Source organism: Stegodyphus dumicola, chromosome 3, assembly GCF_044657685.1.
Source record: "Stegodyphus dumicola isolate Sdum_Otavi_A_Nest chromosome 3, ASM4465768v1".
Taxonomy (NCBI): domain Eukaryota; kingdom Metazoa; phylum Arthropoda; class Arachnida; order Araneae; family Eresidae; genus Stegodyphus; species Stegodyphus dumicola.
This window is the reverse complement of record NC_140770.1, coordinates 134,149,786-134,162,520: the sequence shown is the minus strand read 5'-3', so window position 1 is coordinate 134,162,520 and position 12,735 is coordinate 134,149,786. Positions and strand designations below refer to the sequence as shown.

At 32.5% G+C, this 12,735-nt stretch overlaps 1 protein-coding gene across 1 annotated transcript in view; it reads left to right on the top strand.

Annotated features, from left to right (window-relative positions):
- LOC146998091 (cysteine-rich venom protein TEL1-like) overlaps positions 1–7,841 on the top strand; it is a 70,122-nt gene extending 62,281 nt beyond the window's left edge. Inside the window, exon 7 of the mRNA XM_085812446.1 lies at positions 6,023–7,841. Within this exon, the coding sequence (XP_085668572.1) occupies positions 6,023–6,145 (123 nt within the window). The 3' untranslated portion in view covers positions 6,146–7,841. The remainder of the gene's footprint in view (positions 1–6,022) is intronic.
- The last annotated feature ends 4,894 nt before the right edge of the window (positions 7,842–12,735 follow it).

Sequence of the window (12,735 nt, the reverse complement as noted above, 5' to 3'; positions counted from 1 at the left end):
CATTTCTGGTCTGCTCATTTGAAGATTGCCTTCGGATCCCTTGAGAATACTATGCCCCTCTAGCTTTTTCTGCTATTCTGCGATTTTGAAACTTCACCGCCAATTCAAAGAGCTCCTGCAATGTGCTTGGGTTTCTAATTTCGAAGTAGTCTTCAACAGCAAGTAACAATATTGGTAAGATTATTTCAATAATCTCCGCGTCGGGTTTCTTCCCATACAGCATATCCGTCAGCTTAATTTTTCGCAGAATAAAGTCCGTTAATTCTTCTATATCCCGTTGATAGAAACTATATAGTTCGGCTTCTAGCCTTGCTCAATCTTTCACTATGGGGAAGGCCTTTAATAACGATTTTTTGAAATTTTCAAATATATATGTCTGGCCTCCAAATTCCCCTAATAAAAATTTGCCTATATTCTTCCACCATAGCGCGGCCTGTCCTCTTAGTGCAGATGTGGCGATGGCAACTTTTTGTCTTTCAGGCACAGGGTAGAGCTGAAAGTGATTGTCGAGGTTTTCTAGAAATATCGCCACCGAATTTTTTCCGTCGAAATTGACGTTTGGCTTGATTGACGCTCTCAACGTCTGGACCAAGTATCCAAATCCTTCCAATTGGCTTGCCATTTCTTGTTGTTGTCCCGCGGCTTCCATCCGATTTTCGGCCATTTCAGTTCGACAAGTGTTCGGGCGCCAATGTCAAGTTGCGCCAATGTCAAGTTGTATATCTGCCTAGCAAACAGATTAAATTTTCTTATTGAGTTTTAAGTTAAGATTGAATTTTTTCTAAGAGGTCTAATTCATCTACATTGGATTCCCATATGTCTGCTCCCCAATCTACAGCTATAACTAACAAAGAACTTCCGCTTTTAACACTTTACCAATTGAAAGCTGTCAGGGCTTGCTGTTTCCGTCAATTTATGTTTTGTAGAACAAAAATAAAGAAAATAAAAAGATCATCGGCTCTTTGGAAAAAAGGAAGAAAAAAATAATATTTAAACAAAGAAGAAAAGGAGATGGTATATAATATATAAATACATATTTCTTTTAATTTGCCTCAGACCGGCAAATTAAAATTCTATCCGCGAGCCGGATAGAGCCTTCCGGCGGGCCGGAGTTGGCCCATCCCTGGGCTATACCAAAGAATATGTATACACGTTCTTTGGCTATACTCTCTAAGCTATTTTTACGATCAGCCGTAGTTTAGGCCCTTGACAGCTTCGCCGTTAGTTAGCGTTAAGGGGCCAACTCTGTTAGAATTTTGATATAGCTTCGGCTATATCTTTTTAGCTTAGTTGAGCTTTATTTCTTAGTTTCCCGAGTTTCAGCCTGAGTAGAGGCTGTCTTGTAAACTCCAAGAAGGAGTCGACTGTTATTTGGAATAATAAAGGGTATTTAACCCTTTTTGAGTATCTGTTCTCTTTTTACTGAACTAAAGCGATTATTCGCTTACCAGTTCTTAACGCAAGTAGCACAGCAAATCGTAACGACGTTGCAAACTCGTCGCGGATGTCGTTGCAAAAACGTTGCAATATGTCGTCTTTAAGACGCCCAGATGTCCGCGAAACTCCACTGTTTAGCAACCGTTGCAAAGACGTCTTTATTACGTCTTTGCAAATGAAGTTTTTGTCGCATAGACGTTATTGCGTCTTTCGCGGGTGATATTTTAGTTGTGAAATTATCGTATCACGACGTCTTAAGGACGGCTAAATGTTCGCAAAATTCCACCTTTTTGTAACAGTTGTAAAAATGTCGTTATTATGTCCTTGTGTTACATATTGATTTATGCAGAAAAATAAGCTTAATAATTAATATATTTTTCTTCTTTTTTAAAATTTTGTATTCCTTGTATTTATCTAAAGTTTAAATATTTTATCATTTCCTGAAAACCAGAAGATAATACATTTTTTTCTCTTTAGACTAAATATGCATAATTCATAATATCCTTAATTACTTTCAGTATTTTAAACTATATTTTTTAAATAACTTAAATTCTAAGTTACGATTATTTAAAATTTTATCATTTTTTCCCCTTAAGTGAGAGTAATTATGAAAGTGGTTAATATAAATATATAACATTATTAGTAGGTTCTAAGTAAATAGAACGCAACCAGGCATAAATAAAAGTAAAGATATATATGAGGGTAAAAAAAAAGAGCGTTTCTGATAACAACATTATCACATTTATTTCTGTTAAATCTCAGAGACATTGAAAATTGTCCCTATCATGATATATTAGGAAGTATTTTTAAGGTAACTTAATCAGTATTTTATCTGAACTCAAGTATAAATTTATTCACGTTTCATAGCAAAAAATATAACCATTAACTTCTATATCTCGAAGATATGCAAATGAAAGACTGTATAAAGCAGTTAATAAATGTGATCAAAAATATTTCGTACAAAAATATACCTAAATCTAATAACCAAAAAAAAAATTCCAATATTTATATCTAAAATGAAATAATAACCTAACAAACAACATACATGACGGCATTATTTAAGAAAAAACATGAACTAGTAGGATTTGAAAGTATGAATACCAGAAGGAAGGTAACGGAACTAAAATTTCCAATTAATAGAAAAAATATTTGTGTTTTTTAAATAGTAAGCAATTAAAAGTGCAATAATTATGAATTGCAGTATTTACTAGTAATACTTGTCAAGTTGCGCGCCTCCAACCTGCACGCAACAAAGTGGTGACTGCTGAAACTGGAAATTAGACTGAGTCCTGAAAAGGGTTTAAGTCCCTTTTTATTCAACTTTAGAAATTACAAATGCGTGCTCTTGACGCTCACAAACTACGCCGAGCCGGCGGTAAAATAAAAATAAGAAACTAAAAAGATAATAACGAGTGACTAACTACGAGGCTCTCTAAACGTAACTAACCTCACCGCGTTCTAAAATACCGCTGATACTTCAGCAAACTCTGAATATTACGTTGAAAGATTAACAGTTTGCCTAGGCAAGCACACAGGCCGAAACGCGTGGTTCTTCAATTTCTGACTAACTACCTTCGCGCTCATGAAGTAAGAAAAGCACCCTTCGAACTCGTTTCCTTTCTATTTAACTCAGAATACTTCCGCTGATAATTTGAATCCTTGCGCGTTCTACTAAAATTTACATACTCTGGCATTGGCAGTTCCAGGCGAAAGTAAGACTTGACAGGAAAGATAGTTTAAACTTAAAATAAATGTTAGTTAAAATAAATATAAACCCTACATACTGATGTTTCTTGACACCATTTCTTTCGATCATATGTTAATGTATTTACTTATTTTTAGTTTCTACATTTTAGAATAGTGGTAAATTACAATGATTATTTCATGCACATTTTATAATCAATAGCTTTCCTTTTTTTTTTTTTCGTACTGAAATAATTTAAATAATATAGTATATAGTAAGCTAAGTATGTTAAGTAGTACACGATTAAACTTTTTGTTTCTATTTATTATGAATTTCTTTGTTATCACAAACACATAAAAGCGAAGAAAATAGAATATACTTAAATTTAATAAAAAATAAAACTCAATTTCCAACATTCATTTATTGAGATAAATAAAACCTAATTTCCAACATTCATTTATTGAGATAGTCTAATAAACATACAATAAGGAAATATTTAATAAAACGCGAATTACACAGTGTTTAGAAGAATAGATACCAAACAAAAAGTAATAAAACTGCAATTTGCAATCAATAAAAAATATTTAGTGTTTTTTAATATTACACAATTAAATATCACGTAATTATAGATTACAATATTTCATAGTAATGCTAATGTTTCCTTAACACTATTTTTTCGATCATACATTTCAAACACTTTAAAATCATGAACCTTTTCTGCATACTATAGAATGTGCATTATTATTAATTTTAATGTACTGGTTCTTGTTATTACATATAGCTAATTCATCTTCAGCGGTGATATTAAATACTGGTACCAGTCCAATAATTTTTTTGTATTTTGAAACTAATGAACGTACCATAACAGCTTGAATTGTTGCTTCTGCATTGATTGCATTTTTAGCAAAATTAGAAAATGCCGTAACGTTGTATGTTGTTTTTGGTTTTATAGGAATTAATTCTGAGCGCCAACACAGTAATCGATCAATATGAATGATATACGATATAGCACTTAGAACGTTATAACCGAATCGCTAATCCGTGTATCCAAATATTGTACCGCTGTGGTCACTGAAGATTGGAGAAAACCACCATATAATTTTAATCACTGGTAACACATAAAATACCAAAACAGAACACTATTTCACTGTATATGGACTATTTTAGAACGCTGCAACAGATATTTTTTTAAACGATGCATCCAAAATTCAAAATTTTGGTGTAGTCTTGTAGAGCAGATATTCACAAACAAAATAACCAGAAATTCGGCACTACCACGATGATTTCTCTTCAAATCAAAATAAACTCCCATCACTATATTCTTGTGCATCGTTCTCTTTCTGTATTGAAGCTCTCCAGTATTTAATTACGACGGTGAATTGCAAAACCGTGAAGAAAACACTCCTGGAAATAAGATGGAGTCTGAAATGTATTGCGCAGTTAACTAATAACGTTTTCGAATTTGGCAGCTAGCCAAAGCGCGCAAGCCTCGAGCTCAGATGCTCGTTTATATAATCACCCAGTAAATTATACACACGGAATGTCAATTGGTTTAACAGCGTTTCAGTGTAACTTTTCAGCGAGTTATACGATTGCATTAAACCTTTCGACGGTTCTTCTGATAACTTAATAGAATGTTTTTTAAAAGATGGCTTAGAAGAATTATTTCAACTGAATAGAATTACGAACAATGTTCACAAAGTTATATTTAAAAAAAAAATATTTATCGGGCTCGTCATATTAATTTATTAAATATTGAAATAAAGTCATATTTCAGTAGTGAAATAATTGCTATTATGTGATTTGCATTGATTTCGGAAATATGATTTTTTTAAATATATAAAATACATAACTGAATAACTTACTTTATAGATTAGTTTCATTTTTAAATATTTTGCTATAATATTTATAAATAAATATTTTAATTATTAATTATTTTAACAAAATTTTAAACAATAATTTAGCACGTAGTTTAGTACTAATTAAATTTAATAATTCAAAAGTATTTATATTAAATTTATATTTCATTAGATGAATATACCTTAGATTAATATATTTAGATGAAATAAAGTAATGAAACAAAAGTAAACGCAAAGTAAATCTTATGCGGAAATCGGATTCTTGAAAGGGCAGATTTAGTCTCTTTTCATTCTAAAAATAAAGCTGATCAATTGTGAAAAAATATCTAAAACGACCAGGTCTAAAAGCGGTCATATCATGACGTTTCAGCGACGTCGTCAAATTGCCTAGATGCAACGGCAAATATTTTGCGTCATCACAACGTTGTAAAGACGTCGTAAAAGTTACCATGACCACTTTGCAACCTCTCGGACCAGTTTGCAACGCCTTTGCACCGTCGTGTGCTACATCGGAAAGTTCCTCAACTTTAGCTGTAACTCAAAGATTTCCCAGTCCAAGCAGAAAACTGCTGTTTTGTCTCAGGATCATAAGCTATGTATCAAGTTTCCTCTCTGGTCACAATTCATTAAAAAACTCATGACTGATTTTTGATTTACAGCAAAACTTTATAATAAAAAATAAATAAATAACTGCTTTCTAATAAGCACAAAATAGCTTCAATGACAATAGATGTTCACTGGATCAAAACAAACAATTAACAACACAGAGAAATTGTCCGTAAACAGAGAATATTTTAAGAGAATCAAGTTGAAAAGTCACTGTAATAAATGCTGTGGATCATCATTGGTAGGTTTGCTGAAATTCTTAAAAAAGTAATTAATCCTAAATCTTTGAAGACGCATAGTGTATATTATAGGTTTCCAGAAATACTAAATGCTGTTCAATTTTAGATTACCTGTATTAGCAAATCTGTGGTTTTACTTTGAAATCAGCTTTATTTTTATCTGTTTTAAATTAATAGTGTTTGCATTTCCTTTCTAGCCTACCGCTATCCTTTTGATAACTACATACCCGTTTGTTATGTCTTCAGAAGAAAAGATCCGAACTTCTGCGAAGGTCTTTACAATTCTTGCCAAGCGAGTTGCGAATGCCCAAATGTCATAGATTAGATCGAGGCTTAATTCTTGAAAGAACAATTTTACAGTTGATCCTTGAACTACGCTAGTTTAAAATGCATATGTCTACTCTCGCTTGGATACTTTTCCCATAATAAATACATCGGAAAGTTTTCGGACGTGTGCAATAATATGATAAAACAAAAAGACAAACTACACAGACTGCAAATAAGCATAAAAACAGTCCTCGGTTTTAAAAGGAAATACTTTAACATTGAAAGTATACCCTCTCCAATTTTCAGTCGCAGTTGCATAAGCTCATAGAGGTTTGTGGTGTTGATTTTCCGTCACCAATGTTGTCTATTTTGTGGAATCCAGTTCCATCCAGATAAAGCGTAATTGGCATGCTAAGTTGAGAGCAACATTGAAGCTTTCTTGAAGAAGTTGAAGCCTGGTTGAAGCTCTATGCTATATATAATGGATGTACTTACACTTCTTCCTTCGCTGATCCCCGCAGAAATGTCATACAGAGTCAAATCATTCCATCCACTACTTTTTCCGACAAGAAATTTGGCCGTAATGTCTTTTTTCTTTTATTTAAAATTCAACCTGACTCACTAAATATTTTCTCCGTCTTCAAAATGTATTTGTAAGGTTAAAGCTCGATTCAGACTAATAACAATGCTTGTTTTTATAAATTACAGCATGCATCAGCTTCGTTGTTGTGGCATGAAAGCCATTTTCAAAGCCCTATTGCAATGGGAATTACTTACATTGCAATGGGTATTTACTACACAGTTTTCTAAAGAGCAAAGCAATTTCCTCGACAAATGACAATTGGTAGATTTGCTGAAATTCTTTAAAAAATAATTAATGTAAGTGGGGATGATGTTTTGCGATTAGTAAAAGAAAGTAAAAGAAAAAAATTAGTTAACTTTGATATATTATTTATCAACCTATTTAATTAATTTTTTGTTTTCTGTTACTTTAAAATCGGGTATTGTTTTTGTGGTCACTCTCCATCAAAATGATAGGCATCTCAATGAAATCATAAGATATGCGTAGGTAAAATAAATATGTATGTAAAATATACATGTAAAATAAATCTGAAATCGTCAGAATTTTTTTTTTCAGCGCAGAATAGTCGACGCAGATTTATGATATAATCGATGAATAATATAATGTAATCCTTACTGTGTTTATTTTCTTTAGTATATTTTCTGTTTATAATTTTCTTTCTCTCAAAAGAAAAGTTGCTTTCCGATTTACTTTGTTGTATGAATACGCCATGCAGTATATGCAACACAGAAAATATATACATTGATTTATTCTTTATTCTAACATAATGTCTTCTGATAACATTAGATTATTAACAGTTAAGATTTTGAACAGGCAAAATTTATATATGAATTTCAATCGTAATTCAAGGATCAGTTGTGTGTGTAAAGTAACAGATCAGTTTTTAGATTCAGAACGTTACTTGGAGTTTCATATAACGTTTATTTGAAGTTTCATATAACATTTATTTGGAATTTCATATAGTATTTATTATAGTTTTTTTTTCTTTCTATAAAACCTATGTAGAAACTGATAAGTTACATAGCTACATTAAAAATGTATTTTTATTAATAAAGTTTTAATTATTCTGGTCTTCATCTAAAATTGCTGTTTAATTACTGCTATTGATTTTTGCTTGTACGTTAAAGATAATGGATATTTTCTGTAAACTTTTCCTATATTGTATAATGTTACTAGATAAAGTACTTCTCTTCCATGTAGTGTTGCAATTTTTCCTACGTAATTAATTGTTATTATTCACATGAAAGAATAATTTTTGCATATGTAATTAATTACTAGAAATCAAATATTAAATCTTAAATATTTACACTGTTTCCCATAAATTAGAAAATAATCAGGAAGACCTCCCAGCAAACAAAAAAGGCATAAGAAATTTTATGAAATCAAGAGAAAATATGAATTACATTACTAATTTTAAAATTTCTATATGTGTATATACTTGTATATATATATATATATATATTAGAGAGAGAGAGAAAGAAATCAGCTACAAAAGTAACTTCGAAAACTAGCTCTTAGGGTTAATTGTCCCCATATTCAAAGACTAGGCCAACATTACAATTCTTATGAAAACTTACTGGGTAAGTCGCCATAATCATCACCATCTTGTAGTGTCTAGAAGTCTAACTAAATCTGTAAGAGTCTAGAAGGAATCAATACAGATAGCCTCCATATAAGAGACAGTGAACTGTATCCCTCTAATCTGGACAATCGGAGAAATATTTTCTTAATGAAAACCCTTGCACTGAAACCGGCCCGTTTTAGGAAATGAAGACCCTTGCGTTTTAGAGAATAAAGACGTTTGCGTTTTAGAGAATGAAGACCCTTAAGTTTGCGACCTCGTTTAGGGAATGCGCTGAAACGAGCCCGCTACACGCACTGAACCTGAAACTTGAGAAGAGCCCCTGAAGATAATTTCACATTAGATAATTCCGATAAATTTCCTGCAAATCTGCGCAATACTTATCACAAATTGCATTGCGACTTTGTGGGAGAAATGAAAGGTGAATCACAATCAACTAGGCGCTTTATATTTTTACATTACTCTGGACTACATAAGGAATATACTATATAAGGAGCTCTTAACTGTATATTCTGTATAAAGAATCATTGCATTACTTTATACTTGCTCTTGTAGTATAATTGGTAGCACAATCAACTAGTACAAGAAGAATCTCTTTTTTTTTTTTTTTTCTTTTTTTTTTTTTTTTTTTTTTTTTCAATTCAGCATGATTAATTTGCTAGCTGCAAAACATAATGATGCCTTTTCATACCAGAATTTCCTGATTTGTTCTTTCCCCGTTCATCCTGTGATCAAAATCGCGCCGCTACTATTCTAATCTCCTTCATCAATAACCCTTATTGATGGGATCTTTCTCGATTTATCCGCTGCTAGGCTTTATCCCCTTCATATATAACCCCTATGAAAAGCTTAATTTTCACGATTCATCCAACTTTCAAAATGTTATGGAGAGTCATTTGTTAAGACAGGTAACATTATATGATAAATGCCTGCTGCCTTGTTTAACTTAACAGTCTTAGCAATATTTTTAATATCATATGATTAATCTACATTTGTCTTTTGGTAATTTTTTGCATGTCACTTCAAAATGTGAACATACATTAAGCGAAACCTGAATTTATTGAAAGCAAACTGGTCATTCAGTATTAATTTCAAAAGTTAATCATGAACATTAAAAAAAAATTTAAAGGAGAATAAATTCTGGATTTGTCGAAAGCTTACTTTGCTGACAAACTCTGTTGATAAGGTAGTATAAGAAAAAAAAAAAAAAAAAAAAAAAAAGAAAGAAAGAAAAACATACGTGTATTCCTGACACAGCTAAGATGGAGATAAAGAAAAATCTATAATGCGCAAAAAAGGGAGTTTTTTTTTTTTCTCTCTCTCTCTCTCTCTCTCTCTAGTTTGGCAAATATTTTACGATATTTTAACACCAATACAAAATTTGGGATTAGATTTTCACACAGACATCTTTAAATTTGAGTTTTTAATTTCATTCTTGTCTTTTGGGAACTTAAGTATATGAAATAGGAAGCTTTAGAAATCTATCATATAAACTTTTAATTATGTAAAACACACTTTTGTTTCTGACAGAATATTTATGATAAATGTGCATCAAATTATTACTGTTTTTAAAGATAAATGCCCATACAATAGACTTCTAATAAAATTTTGTAATAATGTATACAGATAGCCCTCTTTCAACACGGCATCCTGTAACACGGTTTCGCTATAACATGAATCATAAATTGGGTGAACCCTCCTACAACACGGAATCCTATAAAACGGTTTTGCTCTGACACGATAAGAAAATCCCCTTCAGGTGCGGGGGGGATAGTCATTGTCCGACAACCATCCGTGTCACTTGTCCGATGACCTTCGCTCCTTCGCCCTAGTCTGTTATCTGAAAACTAACTTAAAGGAAAAATTTCAAGAGCATAGTTGTTTCACATTGAAATGGCAATTGAAAGAGGGTGGAAATAGCATTCTTATTTCTCGTCTTTTTAAGTAAACCTTTCCGAGCTTTTCAGCCTTTTAAAGGTTAACACATAAGAATCCTTGTTTCGTAAGTCCTGTAAGTTGTCTTCCAAGATCCGATTTTCCGTAACAAAAATCCTCAGGGAGACGAGCCACATGGTGGAAACCGACGATTAAATTTTTAACTGGTATCAAGGAAAAATAGTTTCCTTCCGTGACCGTCAAAGTATCGCATAATAGAAACAATACCCAGTCACAAAAGACCGCAATCACCAGATAACAATGAAGGAACCTCACTATCGCAGATGGACGAGATGAGGTCACAGTAAATAAGCTCCAAAACGCACAACCTGAATGTTTGCATTTCAAAATTCGAATCCTCGTCTGCGTGACCTAAAAACAAGTGTCTCATGCCGCTGTCGTTAGTCTGCGTGGAGACACGGTGTGTTAAAAGAATAACTTTTTGCATTTAAGACATTAAGTTTCAATCCCAGAACATGTCCGATAAAGATAAAAAAACAATGTTTAAGAGAAAATTTATTTCTTTAGAAGTAAAAAAGAAGAAGTAAAGATACAAATCTTGGATCGTCTTTTGAAAGGAGAAAAGGCATCACATTGGAAAAATTCTTAATTTGAATGAAGCAACAGTCCGGACTATTAAGAAAAATGAAAAAGAAATAAGAAGTGCAGTTGCTGCAGGATCTTCAGCATCCGCAAAAGGTGCAGTTCGTCCCCCGGAGGCGCCAATAATTGAGAAGATGGAAAAGGCACTCAGCATTTGGATTGATGATAGTTGTCAAAAAAGAATTCCGTTCGATGGTAAAATCATTAAACAAAAAGCATTAAAAATTTACGAGCACCTTAAAGAACATGGAGAATCCTCTGTCAACCCAGATTTTGTTGCAAGTAAAGGCTGGTTCGAAAATTTCAGAAAGCGTTTTGCCATTCATAGCATAAGAATTCAAGGAGAATCTGCATCGGCTGATTATGAAGCTGCTAGAACGTTTCCTGAAAAAATTAAAAATATTATAGAAGAGAAGGGATACAATCCGGACAAAACTTGGCTGCGGTGGAATAAAAATGCCCAGAAGAACCTTTATATCGAAAAAAGAAAATCCGTATTTAAGGTGTCTAAAAATTGTCTAACGCTAATTTTGTGCAGTAATGCGTGGTGGGGGAATTTATGACAAAACACTTGTTAGTTTACAGATCTTTAAATCCTCTTGCACTTAAAGGCGTAACACCTTATCGGTATATTGGAAAGCAAATCCAAGAGCTTGGGTAACTGGAAATTTATTTAAAGACTGGTTTTTTAATTTTTTTGTGCTAGACATTGAACTTTATCGAAGACCGAAAAATTGGAGCTTCCAGACGCTATTACTACTAGATAATGCTCCGTCACGAGATTTAAATCATCCCAACGTCAAAATATTGTTCCTACTACCTAACACAACTTCGTTACTCCACCCATTTGAACAAGGTATTGTTTATACCTTTAAAAACGTATTACATAAGAACAGCATGACAGTGGATTTTAGACGTAACCGATTCAAAATTAATGTAATGGAAGCAAGGAAGAAATTTTTAACGAAGCACTGTATGAACATCATGTTACCTTATTATAAAAAAGGGTTCAAATTGATTTTTAGCATAAACATTATTTTCAGAATTAATCATAACATCAATTGCATCAATAGTATTCTCAATGCTAATCTCAGGTTTGTATTCATAAATATAATGTGCACAAAAGCGGCAGCTAGAATAAATTTATATGAAATTTTATATCATAAAAATTTAGATTAGAATTGTTCACAGCACTTGAGGATTATGTGACTAAAATAGTCGCGTCTCGTAAAGGACGTTTAAAGGGAAAGAATTCGTATTACGTTCACATGAGGAAAAACCACGAAACCTACCCTGGAATTAACGCATTTGCCTAGATTTGAACTCCTTCAAATTACCAGTCTTTTGCGACCATACAGAACTTAACGCTCAGGGTTCACTCATATTTAAAAAATTGCTTATGTGTTATAAGAAAAGAGGAACAGAAAAATTTAGAAAAATGTAATAAGAGCACGAAAAGAATTTAATTCACTTAAAAGAGCGTCATGCTTTTTTATTTATTTATTTTTTTATGTACAGAAGATCGAAACATGTTTTCAGCTGAGTTCATTCATAAGAGAAAAACTTTGCATATAGAGCTGTTTTTTTGAAATGCTCCACTATAAAAGTAATACAAAAAACAGAATAGAAAATTTTTTCTCACATGTACCAAATGCACGCATTACCCTTTCCCGGATTTGAAGAACTCGCAGAAAGAAAGAGGGAGTAGAAATATTGACAACAAATTTTATTGGTGTCTGATTGATTGCTTTGGGAACACGAAGTCTTAGAGAACGGTTCTCGGAAGCTATTCGGGCAAACAGGGCCAACGGGTTTAGTTATACTACATTACAAAGCAGAAGCCAAAGGTAAAAGTGGCCGCCCTTTATGTTAGAAAAAAGGTCTTTCGGTGGTAAATCGATCAATGTCTTCTTCAAGGGTAGGCCTCTTATCTGTTTATC